At 32.9% G+C, this 19,371-nt stretch overlaps 1 protein-coding gene across 1 annotated transcript in view; it reads left to right on the forward strand.

Annotated features, from left to right (window-relative positions):
• ARHGAP42 (Rho GTPase activating protein 42) overlaps positions 1 to 19,371 on the forward strand; it is a 384,162-nt gene that overhangs the window by 315,871 nt on the left and 48,920 nt on the right. Inside the window, exons 13-15 of the mRNA XM_003764271.4 lie at positions 13,137 to 13,199; positions 14,481 to 14,555; positions 17,176 to 17,260. Coding sequence (XP_003764319.1) covers positions 13,137 to 13,199; positions 14,481 to 14,555; positions 17,176 to 17,260 — 223 coding nt within the window. The remainder of the gene's footprint in view (positions 1 to 13,136; positions 13,200 to 14,480; positions 14,556 to 17,175; positions 17,261 to 19,371) is intronic.

The raw sequence follows: 19,371 nt of genomic DNA on the forward strand, positions 1-19,371 counted from the left end.
CCCTTTTCTCTTAATATCATATCACTTCATTTTATGTGCTTCTAACCTACTTATATAGCAAAATATATAGACTGTCTTTCCCCTTTCTGTTTTGCTGGCTAAGATCGGAGGGCACAGTAGAAAACAAAGGAACACATTGCAGCAGAGATTGTTGTTGGAGCTGATTCTTCATGACTACATTTTGGGGTTTTCTTGACAGGTACAGGAATGATTTGGCATTTCTTCCTCAGTTTATTTTATATCTGAGGAAAACTTAGGCAAACAAGGTTAAGTGACTTACCATGGGTCACACAACCAGTAAATGTCTTGATGCTGTATTTGAACTCAAGATGAATCTTTCTGACTATTGGCCAGGCACCCTATCCACTGTGCCATCCAGCTGTCTTCCAATCAGCAGGTTCCCAATATGTTTCTCAGCCATGACTTACAGTTAGCCTGGTTCCAGTTAGTGCAGCTAAAGACTTCATGTCAGTTCGGCTGTTGTTTTAGCATCTTCCCCTTCAGCTAATGTTAACTTCTTAATTCTTCCCATGGTTAACTTAATTCTTCTGCTGGGTTCCCTGACTGCAACCTACACGTTCAAATCAGAACCTCCTGGTAATTAGTGATTCACTTTTCTCCTAGGAAGCAAAATTCAAAATTCCACATTTTTGTAAAATAGGAAATCAGTAATCATTATTTAATATTCCCATAGTCTCCAAAGAGTTATCACTTTGTGAATTTTTACCTCTAAAACTAAAAGCATTCATATACAAATGAGTTGAGTCATAGTGCTAAATACTTGGTTTAATAAGTGAAAACCCTTAATAAATACTTCTTGATTGGACTTGACTATAATATCTTATCGCCATCATTTTTCTGCCTTCTATTATGTTAGTCCATTCATCCATTTTTTTCTAATCCTCTTATTTATGTGTTCTCACATTTTATCATAAAAATCTTGCTTTTTCTCACATAGATTTTTCAGTTTTTCCATGCATAAAAGTTCTTTTCCTGACCATAAAGTCAACAAAATTTTTCACACATCAAAGGTACAGTACTTTACACCTTTTTCAAATTAGTTCTATTCTTTTAATTTATACATATTTCATTTTCTTCTATCAAACTGCATACATACAAGAGGAGTATTCTTACTCAAATAAGCAAAATAAATCCATATCTTAGTCTTGTCCAAGGATACATATAGATATTTACAAACATATTTCTGCCACATCACCTCTCTTAAGTTAGGTAGCATGTTTCATTATCAGTCCTTTGTAATTGTGAGTGGTCTTTGCATTGATGAAAGCTCTTAAGACTTTCAAGTTTTTATTTGTATTGTTGTAGTTACTATATAAATTGTTCTCCCAATTCTGCTCATTTTATTCACTTCTGCAAGCATGATGAAAATGCTTTAATCCCAGAGATTGTAGAAGAATACAATTAACCATCCCTACCTGGTTTGTTGAAGAAGCAGTTGCACATAAATCAAACATGTATATGGACAGAATAAAAACTTGCCTGGTATTCTTCTCAAAGGCCTTTTCCTAGTTGTTACTCATCCCATCTATTACCTTATCTTTATTATATATGTGTCTGACTTTTTTATTTATGTACATCTGAAAAGATAAGAGTATAGGAATAATTCTACTTCATTTATAAATCACCATTCCTTTTCTTCCACCACCAAAAGTCTTTTGCTTCCTACACATTACCAATAAAATCCAGTAAGTAAAGATAGGGGTAAAAGTTCCATTCAAAATAATTATAGAATGTATAACATTTTATAATCTATCTTCCAATATACACATAAGAATTCTATGAATGCAACTAAAAACCACTCTTTATAGAAATAAATTCTTAAACAATTGAGAGATGTGTATTACTTATGGTTGGGATGTGCTAATGTAATAAAAATGATTATGCTTTCTTAAAAAAAAAAAGTAAAGGAAAAAAAAAACTTGCCTTAATAGTGATTGATGCTGCTATCATCTGAAATGGTGTGGCAACTAGAGCTCATAGGTAATTTTCTTATCTCCAATTTTTTTTTATTGCTGCCTTTTGTTGCCAATCTTAATTTTATTCTCTTTTTTCTAAGTTATAGAGTCATGTTGTTGTATTCTGCTGTTGTATTCTGTTGTAATAAATATAATAGTTGAATATAGTACTTACTCTGTGCTAGACACTGCACAAGGAGCTTTATAAATATATTTTTTGATCCTCACAATAACTGTGGGAAACAGGTACTGTTATCAGCCTCCTTTTACAGTTGAAGAAACTGAAGCATACAAATTTTAAATGACAAATCCAAGGTCACTCAACTATTATCTACTTTCCTGGATTTGAACTCTGGTCTTCCTGACATTAGGCCCTCATGGTCCTTTGTAGCCATATAGGGCTCAAGTGAATCTTAAAACCCTGTTTGATTACATGTACTATTTAAAGACACTAAATGCATATATCCTTCCACTTCCAAAGATTACCAAGAATTATCTGCAGTGTTACATTCAGATGATAATGTCAAGGAGCTAAGAATAAAAATTGTGAAACATTAAATAATAAATAGTATGTTTTTGAAATTCCATCTTTTTCACTTTCGTTTAGTATACCATATATTTTATTGGCATAACAGTATGAGAAAAACATCTCTATGAAATAGCACAGTTAATATGTTGTTTCACAAGCCACTTAAAACCTTATTATCCTTGCCTTAAATTTTTTTCTGAAACATATGTGTTTCAGAGAGAAATTATTCTGTTGTTTGTCCTGAAATTTGTTTTTTTGAAAAACAAACCAAAAAATAAAACTGATAAGTTGTTATTTATTTTCCCCTTCTTTCTTGTTGAAAAGCTGAAACAACATGACCTCATGAGCAGATAGTTTGGAACTTGCAGTACTAATTCAGTTAGAACAACTATTGACTAATTGTGACATCTTAGGGCACCCTCTTTGGTCCACTCTAATTGCAGGGAAACAAAAAAGAACTATTAGCCCTCTCTAAAGCTCAGGTATCAATCATGTTCATTCAATTCAAAAGAAAAAAAATTTATCAATCATCTAAGTTTACAACATTATGTTAGTGCTTTTGTGGCAAACAAAAAAAAATTAATAGTTACTGCTTAGAAATTTCTCATAATCTCACTATTAGATATATTTTGCATAGAAATGTGGTGTTAAATGTTTAAGAACCAGTTTGGGGGATATATGTATAAGACACATAAGTTTAGTCTGCCTTATTAACATTTTCTATATCTTTTAAATTCAGGAAAATCATGAATCAAATCTTGAATTGTAGCATTTACCAGTTTCCAAGGTATAAACATTGAAAATTTAATATTCAGCCAACATACCACTGGATTCTCATATGACAATTAAATTCTAAAAATACCTAGGTAATAATGTACCAAAATGAATTATGTAATGTTATAGGAGTACAAAGGGAAAAAGAAATCAAAGACTGAATTGGTCTGGGAAGGATTCCTAGAAGAGGAAAGAAAAATTTTAGTGATATAGTTGAATATGGTAGAAAGAGAACTGATTTTTGAGTCAAGTAACCTCTGCTTATACTTTCATGACTTTGTATAACTCACTTCATCTCCTTGGGCTTCAACTTTCTATCTATACAGCACTGAACTAGATAGCATCTAATGCCCCTATTATGATCTATATAGTTCTATGATGTTGGATTTCACAATGATAATACAAATTTCAAAAGTACTCAAATATTAATATTGGCATTTCATGGTGATATTTGTCATTTAAAAGGGACTTCCACCCTAGATACACTTGAGGAATAACCAGGAATATTTTAAAAGCTTTTTTTCCCAAGAAGATTTAAAAATGCATTTTAAAATCTTGAATCAAAAATTTAAAATAATTAAAATCTATCTTTAAGTAGAAAAAAACAATTAGAAATGAAGATAGGCTCTTATATGGAGTCCCATGATGTTAAAATGTTATAGATTTGGCACATAGGATTGTCACTTCCTTTCCCTGTCCCATCTCCTTAGATTTCAACTCTTTTTTAAAATATATTTTTATTTATGTCATTAAGTATTTCCCAATTACATGTAAAACATCAACATTTTTTTAAAAATTTGAGTTCCAAATTCTTTCCCTCCTTCTCATCCCATTCTTTTCTTGAGAAAGCTATTTGATATCAATTATACCTATGAAGTCATGCAAAACATATTTCCATTATATTCATGTTGTGAAAGAAAACAGACAAAAAGAAAATGAAAAAAGTATACTTCAATCTGCATTCATTCATTGTTCATCAGTTCTCTCTCTAGAGGCATTTAGAATTTTTCATTATGGGTCCTTTGAAATTGTCTTGCACCACTATTTTAATTAGACTGGCAAAATCTTTCACAGGTAATCATCCTTAAAATATTGATACTACTATATACAGTGTTCTGCTTCTGCTTACTTTCATTCTGCATCAGTTCATATGAGTCTTTCCAGGTTTTTATGAGAGCATTTTGCTTGTTGTTTCTTATAGCACAATAATATTTCATCATAGTGATATCCTACAATTTTAAACTCAAACTTTCAGATGAATCTGTGATATCCTTGATGTTGATTTTCCTTCAGGAACAGATTGAAACCTATCCATGCCTTCCCATCACATTATACTCTTGTCCGTTTGCCAAAGATTGATGCAACCATTATTACAGGTGACCTATCTAGTGTATTTTTGGCATAGTAAGTATACAACATTGGAGCACATGAGTCCTTCATTGATTAAACCATGCTCTTGCCCTGTAACTAGCCCATCTTTTTCCATCATAACATTTCTTCATGGTACCTTTCACTCTGCTTTTTTCTTGTTCTTTATTTTTGATATATTAGTTTGTTCTTGTATTTTTTTTATCTCTGTCATTTCCTCACCTTTATTAGGACTCTCTCTTGTAACAAACCAATATGATTCTCAAAACTATGTGTTATTCTTTTTTAATTCATTGGAGATTGTTGTGTTGTATGACTTGTAGCTATTTAGCAACACTGGTAGAATATTGATACAAAAAAGATGTATCATGGAGGCTTTGATAGAAGTTTAGAGCCTTTGAAGGAGCTTTGAAATTTTCCATAGATAATCCATCCCTTTCCACTAAGTCTGTTTAATTCTAAATTCAATTTTTCTTTTGTATTTTCTGTCCAACAGCTATATACTGAATAGATAAACCCTGTGATTTGTCCATCTAACTAACTTCTTGTCAATAGACATTTCCCCCCTCCCCCCGAGGCAATTGGCATTAAGTGACTTGCCCAGGGTCACACAACTAGGAAGGTCAAATTTGAATTCAGGTCCTCGTGACTTCAGGGCTGGTGCTCTATCCACTACTGCTCCCCAATAGATTTTCTTTATTCACATTTTTTCTGGATAAACAATTGGCCCTACTTCTTCTAAGTAATTCTGGATCTTGTCCAAGAAACTGAAGATTTCTAAAACTTAATGCAATCAGTTTAATATTTTCTGTCAACAGAAACATTCAAGAGGAACTCATTATTCATAGGGAATATCTCAAGTTATATTCTGTCCCAGATTTCTTCTATGATGCATTTGAAATAATTAGGAAAACATTTTTCTCCTTTTTTTGTACCTGATGGATATTAAGGATTACTATTAATGACCTCACATTATATTAATGTAGACAAAGCTATCTCTGTTATTATATCTAATTGAAAAATTGTGATATGTATAGGACACCTTGTTGATGGCTCTTTCAATTCAATGTAAGCTCCTTGAGACCATCCCAATATGATGAGTAGGAGATGCTTAATGAATTCTTGGAGAGCTTTAATAAATCAAAACTTTTTTATAGTCGACTAACAATAAGAACAATGAAATCTTAGGTTCTCTATATCAGTTTGTGAACTGTATAACATTAAAGATATAGTTGAAAATCTGCCTGTCCCATGCTAATACTCATCAACAATTTCCTTGTGGGGTGTGTGTGTGTGTGTATGTGTGTATGTGTGTGTGTGTATGTGTATAAATTTTTTATAAAATATTACTTCTCCTTTTCCTTATCTTTCTCCCATACTCAATTATTCCACTTTCCCTTCCTTCATATTTCTTATGGACCAGTCTTTCAGCATCCTCATATTGATGTCATTTCTTACATGGATATCTTGTATGTATATGTATATACATATATGCTTCATCTTTTCCATCTTTGTTCTATTTAATGTCTCTTCTACTTCTATATGTATGTCCAGGTCTGGAACAGTAAGAGCCCAATTGTATTGTCTCAGTTTCTCTTAATGGTACAACTTTTTAAGAAATAAATTAATTTTTGCAGATCCTTTGCCTCTTCTATAAACTTATTTCCCTCCTTCCAAGTTTTTCCTTAAATATAATTATCTAACTTTGCTTACATTACTACATATCTAACTTTGATAACATTTCTTTAAATTGAATTTATCATACATTGTTTCCAACTGTTTTTTTTCATAGATAATATTATTTATTCTTTATAAGATTTTATAAATAAATCTGTTTATTTATATACTGGTCATGTCCTTGATTACTATATTTTTCTGCTTGGCAAATAGATCCTATATTAACTGACTAGGTAACTTTTTCAGTTCTTTTGGTGGTATGACAATATTTCTTTTTTTTTTTTTTTTTTGTAATTACTATCTATGTCAAGTCTTTCCATTACCCCATTTATTTATTTATTTATTTATTTTTACCGTCAGTAGCTTGTTCAACAGATTATTAAGACTTGTTTTACTTACAGACTATTTTCCTTATTTTTATTTATTTTTACTTTTTATGAATGAGAGAGCTGATTCAGCAATAACTGTCCAACAAAAATGAGCTATTCTCCATAAAAATATAATAATTTTCATCTTTTGTAATGTCATTTTGGCTTGCCATATTCAGCACCTTTTCATTCTTTTTTTTAAGAACATTTATGATACATAGATTTATGTATGATATTCATGATCAATGTGATCTTCAGATTGGGACAATTTTCAATTCTTATTTTCAGTTCTATATTTCCTAACATTTTTCACCATGTTCATCTATTCATACTTTTACATTGAAAACACAGAGTATTGTATTTTATGTTAATAGGATTTGCACAGTATTTTCATCTCCATAGAATCCTCCAAGGTCTTCATCTTTTGTAAAAGATGATAGTGTATAAGCTTCAGTAATTTTCCTTATGGTTATTTTGTAAATATTTATCATAAGCACTGCAAAATGAAATGACCAAATGCTCCATGAAGTGATTTTCCTGTTGCCTTTGGATGCATGATAAAAACCAACTATTTACCTCTGCCTCTTAGAATCCCCAATTTTCATTATGACTAAATTTAATTATCTGAATTATTACAATTGCTTGTTAAACAGATCATCTTTTATGTCTTGCTTCTACAATAGACCCTTCCTGATTCTCAGTACCACCTGTCCAGCTATATTACCTGATCTCCTGAAAGCATCATGTCTTGTTTTTGTTGTTGTTTTACAATCATTTTTAGTCATGTACTATTCTTTGTTACCATTTGGGATTTTCTTGGCAAAGATACTGAAGTGGTTAGCCATTTCCTTTTCAGCTCATTTTCCAGGTGGGGAAACTGAGACAGAGTCATACAGTTAATGTCTGGAACCAGACTGGAATTTAAGAGCTTATTCAATGTGCCATCTAGTTGACCATTAATACATGTTAAGTGATTAATTAATTGTGGAAAAAAAATTGTTTTTTGAAGGAGAAATTATGAGCTAGTATTTCACTTAACTGCTGCTTTCTTCTGTCTTCTGGTTTCATTTTCTGGTCTTTTGGTTTAGCAATGATGAATATGATTAAATTCCTCTAGTAGTGTCATTAGCATTGCTGGTCATTGAACTAGGAGCTCACATTAAAGAGTCACGTGTCTGGTAAATGACTGATGCTGAATTTGAACTCAGGAAGGTGATTCTTGCCGCTTGCAGCTCTCTATTTATTGTATCACCTAGCATCCCATCACATTGGGAGTACTAATAAGTACCTGCATTTGAAATGAAAAATTACCTAAAATCTATGATGTTTTTGGTAACTTTTCTTCTCTTTATAATACTCTGACACCTTCCCTATAGCAAAGGAGGGGGGACCATTTAAGGCTAAGTACGTTTTTTATTTGTTTCAAAAATTACTGAAAAATTGACCACTGAAGGGCCTTGAGTCCTTGGGTAGCTGATCCTGAGAAAGCAGTGCCAGGCTTGATTTGTGATTCTATTCAAACATGGCAGAATCTTCCCAACCCACTAGCATAGCCTTAAAGAAGTCAGGGTCCTCTCCATTCTACAATGAGACATCAGAATTGAACTTTATGGAATTCTTTCCCCTTAGACTCCGCCTAAAACCAAAACTCAATAGGCACTGACTTATAACATTAAATACTAGATGATTTCATTCTTGGAATGAGCTTCCTTCCTTTGGCAGGCCTAAACTTCAAGTTTTTGTTGTTCTGGTCATAGAATATCAAATTTGGAAAGGAAACTTGGAGGTCAACTACTCCATGTCTGTCTGGTAATAATCTCTACAATTTACCTAAGAAGTGATTATCTTGCCTTTATTTTAATACTTCTAGTGAGATTTCTATTACCTTCTGAGGCATACCTCCATTTTTGAATAGTTCAGGTTCTCTTAGAAAATTTCCCTTTTATCAAGCCTAATTTTGCCATTTTACACACTGCTCCTAGTTTTGCCTTTTTTTTTCACTCAAAGAAAACACATTTCCCCATGAAAATTTATGTCATATTTTTCATGTGTTTTTTTTCCTTTTCCAGTTTAATTTGCCCATTTCCTTCAACCAGTTATCATAAGATTTAATAGCTTAATTTCCAACCCTTTTACCATTTTGATTGAACATAACCTGCTTATCAGTGTCCTTTCTGAAATGTGGAACCCAGAACTGATCATACTACTCAAAGCATGGTCTGATAAGAGAAAAACTGACAAACAGAACTATCACATCTTTTAGTAAATTCTACACTTTTCTTGAAACCTTTCTTGTTTAAGTTATTCCCTAATTTTTTGCCTTTTTATACATAGTATTTATTACTTGCTAATAGGATTCCTGATTCTTAGAAGGGTTTAAAAGTTGATTTATTCACTTGTGAATAAATCAACTTTTAAACCCTTCATCAACAAATAGATACTCCTTTCATTTGATATTTGCCTTTCTTTTCTTGGAACTGATAAGTTTTATTTTTTTTTCTATTTCTAATTTTCTGGAGTTTTATTTTTAAAAATCAATGGGTTACAAAAGTACAGAATTTCATCATTTGGAAGAGACCTCTGTTATCTTGTTCATCTTGCAGCGATCTAAGGAACAAAAAAATCATAGCCATACTAGATTACTAAAAGTGACAATAATTAGGAAATATAGCTAAATTTATGGGATATAGCTTAAGTAAGTCCTTAGGGGGAATATACATACCCAAATCTTCATTATTTGAAATATAAGTAGCTACTTTCTTCTCAGAGTATCTACCTTCCTTTTCTTAAGTATTTCAAATTTATTTCACCTCCAAATGTTCAGATGTCTTGTATGAGTGTGTATCTGTGAGATATTCTTCTACCTGTCAACCTCCTTTTCACTAAATTTATTTTTTAAGTTGTTTTCTTCATTCAATTTTTATGGTTTCTTTTCCAAGTTGTTGGCTTCCCCCCTCCCATCCAACCCCCCAAAAAACAACTTTCATAATTCTCCTATATAGCTTTCATTTCTTTCCCCCATTTTTCTTCCTTCTGTCTTTTAAGATCCTTTTTGAGCTCTTCCAAAAGAGCCTTTTGAGCTTGAGACCAGTTCATATTCCACTTTGACACTTTACCTGTAGGCATTTTAACCATTGCAGACCTCTTCTGGATTTGTGTTCTGATCTTCCTTGTCTTCGGTAGCTTTCTCTGCTCAGTGCTCTTTTTTGCTTTTTTGCTCATTTTTAAATTTGAGCTTTCCTGCTAGGTCACAGAGGAGATTGTCCTAAGCTTCTTTTGCAGGGGGACAGGATCCCTCACTGACTTTTGCTAGCACTGGGGCTTTACCACTGGAGTAGGTTGGCTGGGCCAAACCCTGCCTTTTATGCTGTAGTTGGGGGGAGGCTGGGATCACAGTTTGCCTTCAGTGGTTGCATTGAAGATCTCACAGCAGGCCTGCTAATCCACTGACTAGGACAAAGTAGCCAACACTGCTGTACTTTGGCTAAAAGCTTCCCTCTAGTTTCCATGCACCAAGCTTTCCTGCACTAGGTCTGCACTGGCCCATGTTTCCTCCTGCTCAATTCAGACAGACCTTTCCTGAAGTCCTTCCAAGAAGAATATCTTAAGCTGTAAAGTCATTTTACTTAGAATGTTTGTGGGTTCTGCATTGTCAAAGTCCATTCAGAGACTTAATCCAGCATTGATTCTGAGGGAAACTGGGGAGAGCTCAGGTAATGTCCTGACTTCTCTCTGTTACCTTGGCTCCATTCCTTACCTATGCACTTCCTAAGAAGTTATTTACATTAGGATTATTATATATTAAGGGCTTCTGATTAGCATTCATTTTACTTTAATTGTTGGCTAAGATTGTGTCAACCCAAGAACAGGATTAAAAGAGTCTAATTCTTAGGCAAAATGATTGAGTTCATATAAATCCACAAAGTAACTTTGGGAAGAGGAAAGGGAATAAATATCACTCTGGAATTTTCCATGTAAATGTCATGATAACCAGCTCTCCTATTTTCCTTTCTTTGTACAAACCCTGTCAGAGAAGATGGCTTAGAAGAGGAACTAAGGTCTTGTCTGCATCTGGGGAATTCATCTTTCTACCCTATGAATTCACTGTGATGGCTGGGATACTAGAACTCAAATGACCTGATTTATAAGATGATGCTAGCAATCAAGTGTACTTTCAGCTGTAATTGCAGAAGCTTTGATTCATCCCTCTTATAACAGATCAACCACTCTTTAAAATATTGTTAGGAAATGTAGCAAAAATTTCTATTGTGATAAATGTATCTTCATCTTTATAATCTTCCTGTAATATGGAGAGAGAATCACATTGTGTTCCTATATGTGCATGTATACTGTAAAGCTTTAATTATTTGGATATTTTCTTATTTTAACACCTAAGGTATAAATATGTATGGAAGTTTTAAAAATATTTTCAGGTGATTTCTAGCACAGTTACTTAAATCTAAAATGTTTTTAGAAAAGTACATTAATATAACAAGTATTTATTAAGAATCTATGATGTTCTAGGCACTGATAGGCTCTGAGAATTAAAAAAAAAAAAATAGAAATAAAGCAGTTCCTGCCTTTGAGGAGCTTATATAAAAATGGGGAAGATCAACAAAAGATAGTGTATGTAAAAGGAAAAGAACATTGATTTGATTCATGGCACCTGGATTCCAATGTTTACCACCTTTGTGACCTTGAGCAAAACACTTAATCTATTGGATCTCAGTTTCCTCAGCTATAAAGTAAGGAAGTTAGACTAGGTAGCCTCTGAACATCCCTTCAACTCTAGACCTATGTGTCTGTATATACAAATAAGTAAATACAAAGTAATTTTCAGTGATAGGAGTGGGCATTAATGGCTGTAGAAATCATAAAAGACTTTGTTTAGAAGGTCATATTTAGTTAAACCTAGAAATAATCCAAGGATGCTAGGAACAGAAATAACATGCATTTCAGACATGTAGGACAACTTAATGCAAAGGCATAGAACTTGACATTGAAATGCTGAATTGTAAGTAGTCTGCCTCGACTGGGAAGTCTATCTTAACTGAAATATAGACTAAGAGGGCAGAAGTATTGTTCATTCAGTTTGCAAGAGTAGGTTTCAGTGAGACTGAAGGACTTTAAATTGCCAAACATTTGTGTTTTATCTAGAGGCCAGAGAGACATTTTAGCATGAGAGACTAGCATGGACTGATTTCTGTTTCAGAAATCTCAGTTTAATAGCTTGAGTACATAATGTGTAAGGAAGAAATTGGAGGTAGTAATCAGAGAAAAGAAATAGGCAATTTGGTGCAGTGGAAAGAACACTAGACAGCAATTTATCTATGCCATAAACTTGATATGTGACCTTAGATATTCCTCATTTCATTGCAGTGGTGCTCGGTTCAGTTTAGTTTTCTCATCTATAAAATGGGGATATTGAAGCTGATGAACTTTTTCTTGGTTCCATGATAGTTTTTCCCTTTAAACTTTCAATAAGAAATTTTATTAACCTAAAAGTATTGAAAATCCACGTGCAATAAAGAAAGCAAGTCCTCGGTCATATGGCCAAAGCTTTCAGCAAATTGCATTATTAATGAAAATCAAAAAGTAAAGATCAATACAGTGACTTGGTATGACTCTAGAAAACTGATGATAAAACATACATCCCACCTTTTGGCAGAGAGATGCTGAGTTAGAAGGTTACAATAAGGCCACATTTTCAGACATAATTAATGTATAGGTTAGCTTTGTTTGACTATTTGTTACATAGCAGGGCTTTGGTGAAGAGGGAGAGTACTAGGAATAAAGGCTAAAAATAACAGTATCAAAAATATGAAAGAAAAGAGCATCAGTGAAATGTTTAAAAATTCCCAAAAGAGAGCAAAGAGACAATTATAGGAGGAGACAGACAAGTATGGCAGTGTTGCTACTCCCATGTTAAATGGAATGTTTACTTTAAAATATAGTTTATACATAATGTAGATTTATGATTTCATATATAATGCTATTTTCTGCGGGGGAGAGTGTATATGAAATGTTTCTGTTTGTTGGCATGCCAAGTTTATGGGTTTTTTAAAAAGTGTTTTTATAAAAGATAAAAAATAAAAAGGTAAAAATAAATTTAAAAGGTTAAAAAAAGCAATAAAAACTTAGTAAGTTGTACATAAGTTGCATTGAGCCAGATCTATGTAATTGCAGATGTGGGGCTCTCTCTCTATTAAATTTCAATATGTTTACCATGGCAGATTCATATAAAAATTCAGTGTGTATATTGTTTTTCTCTCCTGCTCTCTTTCCTTTTAAAAATAATAACTACCCATCATGTTGACAAACATTAAAAACCCAAGAACTTTCTTATTTGTTGTGTGTTCAAGGACAAATATAACAGAAACTGTTGTGTTGAAGAGGTATAAGTTCACTATAAACATTAGGCACTTGATTTTCTTTTATTTGCAGTGTACTTAAATGAAGCTGGATTCAACTTTGTGAGGAAGTGTATTCAAGCTGTGGAGACTAGAGGTAAATGAGACATGAATTATTTTTTTCATGTTGTTTCTGATATTTATACATAGAAGCTATTTCAGGAATCTTAACAGATAAGCTTAACATTAGATTAACAAAGAGAGAGATAGAGACAGATACTTATTAAATATTCATTAATATGTCAGGTATGATATATATTAATGCATTTAGAAATTTAGGATATATTTGTAAATAAAGACAGTTTCATCTGTGTGAACTGGGAGCAGAAGTACATGGGTTAGTAGAAAGGTCTCTGATTACTCAGAGGACTTAGTTTCAATGCTGACTTTACTCCTTTCTATCTTTGTGTGTTCCATAATCTTTGAGCATCACCTTTCTCATCCATGAGAAATGATTTCCTTATATTGGGTCACTTCTTACGTCTCTTTCAATTCTGATTTCGTGATTCCATGAATTTTGTAATTTCATGATTCCCTTGAATTTTAAACTACAACTTATAGTCATTTTTTTTAGTCCCATCCACTGAAAAGCTTAAATCCCTCATTTATGAGCTTTGTTTCTGAAAACTTGTCTCAATATAAATAAACTGTTAAAGTCATACTTTTTATTTTACTTAATGACTTATTGCCATGCCATATACATAATAAGTGCTTAGTAGCTTATTTTTCATGGTTGTTTCCAAGATTGGGAGGTCCCCTGAATCAGTTATCCAGTTTTAATAATTTAATATTTAAGTATTTAGCTTTAATATTTCAACTATTTAAAAATTTTTACATTAAGTATTATAAATTAATATTTAATGTATGAACATTTTAATATTTAATGACAATATTTTAAGTTAAATGGTAAGACTTTTGACAGGCAAGTGGGGGGCCCCTTGGTTCCAGTTGTTCTTAGGTATATACATTACTTGCTTTCAGGTCAGAGCTTAGGGGATGTTGGTGAAAATAACAAAACTTTCCAAATTCTCATCTATTCTTCCCATTCATACAAAAATTTAAACTCACATTTTTCCATTAAGCTGAGTAATTTTAAGAAAATAACAACTTCTTCAACTAAAGGATCTGCCTCTGTGCATGTTCTAGATGAAGTTTAAACAAATAAAAATGGGAACACTTGAAAATTTTCAAATCCACATTTGCTACTCTTAAAATGTTATCTAATATGAGTAATGGAGGCGAAACAGAAGTTTCAGGGATAAATTTGTCAAGTTTTGGAAGTAGATAAGTAGCTTTGAAATTGTGGATAGGCATGTCTAGGCAACATTGTGTCCTTGCAGCCTGTTTCATGTGCTTTTCCTGTGAATCTTCTCCTTAGGTATCACCATTTTAGGGCTTTACCGAATAGGAGGTGTGAACTCCAAGGTCCAGAAGCTCATGAACACTACATTTTGTAAGTAGGAAATTAAATTAGTTACTTAACGAGGATTCTTTTTTGGACTATATACAAGGAAAAGAAGACCCTCAGAAGCCCCTCATACAAGGTTTCTGTTAGCTAGAGACCTCTAGAGACTTCTTTTTTTTTTTTTTTTTTTTTTTTTTTTTCTGTGATCAGTATAAATTGAAATTCTTTATGTCCTTGGGTAAGGTTTTAAAGTGATGTCCATAGTGTTGTTGTAATCACCTCAAATGAAAGTTCCATATGTCTCTTCAAGTTTTATTGGAGCCATTTGTCCAGACCCTTCTTTTACCCACTGTATGTGAAGTTATACTTGTATTTCTATTTGTTGTCTATTTTTCCTCTCCCCCAGATGAATGTGAACTCTTTGAATGTAAGGATTAATATTTTTAAATTTCTTTTTTCCCAGCACCTACCACATTGTCTCATACACATTGGATGAATTGGATTTGGCCATATGGTGTAATCAGTTATACAACTGGATAGCTTGGTATAGTCAAAGAATATAGGATTTGGGGTCTAAGAACAATCATTTAAGCAGTTACTAAACATTTGTTGAATTCCAGGTCTAAGCAAGAAGGATAAGGATTTTAAAATGAAGCAATTCCTGCCTTTAAGGAGCTTATATTCTACTAGGATAAGGAATCCTTTTCCTACCACTTGTTTAATCTCTACCAAGTCACTTTACTTCATCTTTTTTCCTCAGATGTCAAAGGAAGAACTTAATCCTTATACTACTTAAAGCACAGAGCTATTATGAGGCTCAAAAAAAGATATTGCATGATTACTGTGTAACTGTAAAATACTGTATAATAAATATTTTATAATAATAGCTGGCATTTATGTAGTACCTACTATGTCTCAACCACTCTGCTAAGTATTTTATAAACATTATCTCACTTGACTTTAGTAAAAATCCTGGGAGATAGATCCTATTATTACTGAATCCATGTTATGGTCAAATAAACAGAGTTAAACAGAGGTTTAGTGTACTCAGTGTCCCACAGTGTCTGAGACTGGATTTGAATACAGATTTTTCTGACTCCTAATTTAGCACTGTATTTACTGTGCTATCTAGCATTTATAAAGTTTATTCTGCACTGTCTTAATAATTAGTCTATTTAGACATTCAGAGACCTCCATAATATGGATTTAGAAGGAAGCAATTAATTGCTCCTGATTATTCAGACTTTTTCCTCAGACTCTAGTTATAGCCATAGACTTATTAGTGCTCAGGGAGCAAGCATCACAAACTAACTTAAATCCTTTGCTTTGGTAGCTTACAAATTATACTTATTCTCCTAAAGTTCTTTCAGCCCCAATACTGGGGTCAGTGAACTTGTATTTTAAACATATATATATATATGTGTGTGTGTGTGTGTGTCTGTGTGTCTGTGTATGTATGTATATATATGTATATGTATGTATATATATATGCTATATTTCATTATATTTCCTGTGTAATTCTATTTTATTCATTTACAAACATTATTCTGAGAAAGGGTCCATTTACTTCGCCAAACTCCTAAGGGGAACCATGACACAAAAAATAGTTTAAAACTTCTGGGTATAGAAGGGAAGACCTTTACAATAAGTTGGAGTTGTTTGGTTTATCTAGAATGCTAACAATTTCCTCTTGGATGCTTCCCTTGCCTTCTTTCCCAGCTTCTCTCTTCAGGAGACTGGGATTGGGGGGATGAAGTTGGGGGGAGGGGGTGAGTGGAGCAAGGATTTTCCCTTAGTACTTTTACTCCACTCCTTAGGGTGAGGTTATTGAACTCCTGAACCATCCACTGAGTTCTGCCAGAGTTCAGTATTTAGCAGACTTTTTTCCCCTAACAAGACAGCTTAGCTCTTTCTTTGGAGAATCCACAAGTTATGATACTATTCAATAAAATTTCTTTGACTTCAAGCCCAAAGAGAATTTCTCAACTCCCTCTATTTCTCCCTTGACTCCTTTAACTCCCTCATCAACTCCTAAATGAAATATATACTGAACAGTAATGCTTTGGTATCATCACAAATTTATCTTAGTATTTCTTGTAGAGATTTGGTTAACAGAAGTGTAAAATATATACTTTAAAGAAACAGAGCTAAGCTTTGCAGCAGATGCTCAGAAGAGGAGCCTGAACTCTGTAGCTTCTATCTAGTTCAGTTCCTTATTATGATAGTAATAGCATCCACAGGGAAAGTAGCTCCGGCATTGCTGGTCCTTCAGGACCTCCTTTTATCTTTCTCAAATGCCCCAGAATAACCCAACAATGCAATTTACCTCTTCTTCTAGTAAGAATTTTGTCTCTCTCCTATTAGGGAGGGACATCCTCTGCCTCTTCAAGTACAGACAGTGCCACAGAAACAGGCACTGGAAACTTTCTATTTACTCCTATATTTCCATTTTCTCACTACATAAAAAAGATATTGGGACTATGCTCTCTGGAAAATCAAATCAATGAATTGTTTCAGTTATCATCACCAAAATATATTAATCAGAATTCTAAGGTTAGCACCAGTGATATTCTGAGCAGTCAATATCTTATTCTCACTAGATCGCATCTTACCTTGGTTTGTTTGGTTTTCTGAATGACCTATTTTAAACCTCTTATTTTTTTTCTAGCTCCAAAGTCTCCTCCTGATATTGATATTGATATTGAACTGTGGGATAATAAAACTATAACAAGTGGATTAAAAAACTACCTCAGGTAAGATTCACTACTTAGATTTTTTTTTTTCATTTTTTTCCCCATAGCCTTTCAAAGTGATCACAATATTTCAAAGGGTCAGAAAGTTCTGAAATTGATTAATGACCTTGACTTACCTTTTTTTAAACTTAATTTCATTGATCATTGGAATAGGAAGATTTGGGTAGCTTTTATACTTGTAAAAATGTAGATTGGTATTAAGACTAATGTTTTAAAAGGCCCCAATATGGGCATGCTACACTTTGAAAGTAGAACTTTTTCCATCATAAAACTTGCTGTGTTTAATTCCAGTCTTTGGTAACAATTTAATTTTTTTTATTTAAAAAGTCATTCTTTGGTCTTTAAAAAATACATCTCTAAAGAATAATATATAAAGTTTTATAAATTCATTAGTTTATTTTCAAAGTAGTATAAATAAATTTGATAGATTCTTGTGCTACAGTAGTTTGGTAGTTACAATTCAATTAAATTGTACAATACAGTTCAATTAAAAAATATTATTAACCCCTGAGATAGACATTGGAAATAAAAAGATTAATTAAAGCATAAAACTTGCTTTCAGAAAGATCTAAAATATAGTTGTGGATGAGCACATCTAAGTACAAACACACACAGAAGTACAAACAACTGCAAATCAAAATGTAGTAGTACAAAGGAGAGATTCAGAAATTCTAAGGGAAATTTAAGAAGGGAGAACTAGTTTTCATCTGGGAATAGGTCATCCCTGAATTGAGAAAAACTTTAGCAAGATGATAAAGATGAGGAAGCATGGGAACTGGCATTTTTTAAATGTGGAAAATAATACAACTTGGCTAGAATACATAGTTTATAAAGGGAATAGTCTAAAAGAAGAACAGAAGGAGGGATTTAGAATTGGAATGTAGAAATCCTTAAATACATGGGTAGGGAGTGGATGCTTTACTTTATAGGCTATAGTGAACCACTAAGGGTTTTTTAAGTTGGAGGAATGACATCATCAGAGGCCTGCATTAAAAGTCAGTTTTGGTAGCTATGTGAAGGACAGCTTAAAGAAGCAGGAAAACCAGTTAAGAGACTTTTGCAGTTGTTCAAGTAACACATAATAAATGAAAGACTGAACCAGGGTGTTTTCAGGTTGTGTAAAAATCAGGAAATAGGCATGAAAAATATCACAGTATTGTAATAATCAGGTCTTAACAATAGCCTAGACTATAAGGGGTAAATGAGGATTTAAGATTAACTATGAGATATAAGCCCTAATGACTAAAGGGATGAACAGAAATAGACATGACAGGAAAGGGAATGTTTGGAGGGCAGAGTGCTAAGTTCAGTTTTTCAACCTGTTGGTTTTGAGATGCCAACAGAACATCCAAATGGACATGTGTGAAAAATAGATCAAAATAGGAGACTAGATCCTGGGGTAGGGGAAGGAAGGTGGATGAAAATATTTGAGAATACCATTTAGATTGTTAATAGTTTAGATTATGTTTATCATCTGCCATGTTGTTTTTTTTAATTTTCTTCTTGTTTATAATCTTCTATTATACCTGTAATATTTTATTCTTTTGCCTCTCATTTCCATTAACTAGTCATTATATAGAATTTATAAGTGTACATGTGTATGTTACACAAATAAAAAAAAAAGTATTGGTTAGATTTGAGGAGGGCATTTATTGGGTAGGACTAGAGCCAGAAAGATTGGGTGCAAGTTTTACTTTTGACTGTCTAGCCTTGAGCAGGTTATGTAACCTCTAAGTATTGTAGGTAACTCTAAGACTTTAAAAATAACAGACAAGATGCTTAGCTATACTAGTAGGGAACATTTCCCAGTGCCTCACTGTCATGAAGTCACAATTCTTATTCCCATTTTCTGTGATAAATACATGGCTGACTCTAGAGAACCAGCCCTACAGTCAGGAACATTCTTTTTACTTCATTCAAATCTGGCCTCAGACACTTAATAGCTTAATAGTTACATAATAATTTCTAATAATAGAAATAGGATCACCTGGACAAGTCACCTATCCCTATTTGCTTTCAATTCCTCATCTAAAAATAAGCTGGAGAAGGAAATGGCAAATTAATCCAGTGTCTTTGTAAAGAAAAGCCCAAAATAGGGTCATGAAGACATG

Source organism: Sarcophilus harrisii, chromosome 3 (genome assembly GCF_902635505.1).
Source record: "Sarcophilus harrisii chromosome 3, mSarHar1.11, whole genome shotgun sequence".
Lineage (NCBI taxonomy): Eukaryota > Metazoa > Chordata > Mammalia > Dasyuromorphia > Dasyuridae > Sarcophilus > Sarcophilus harrisii.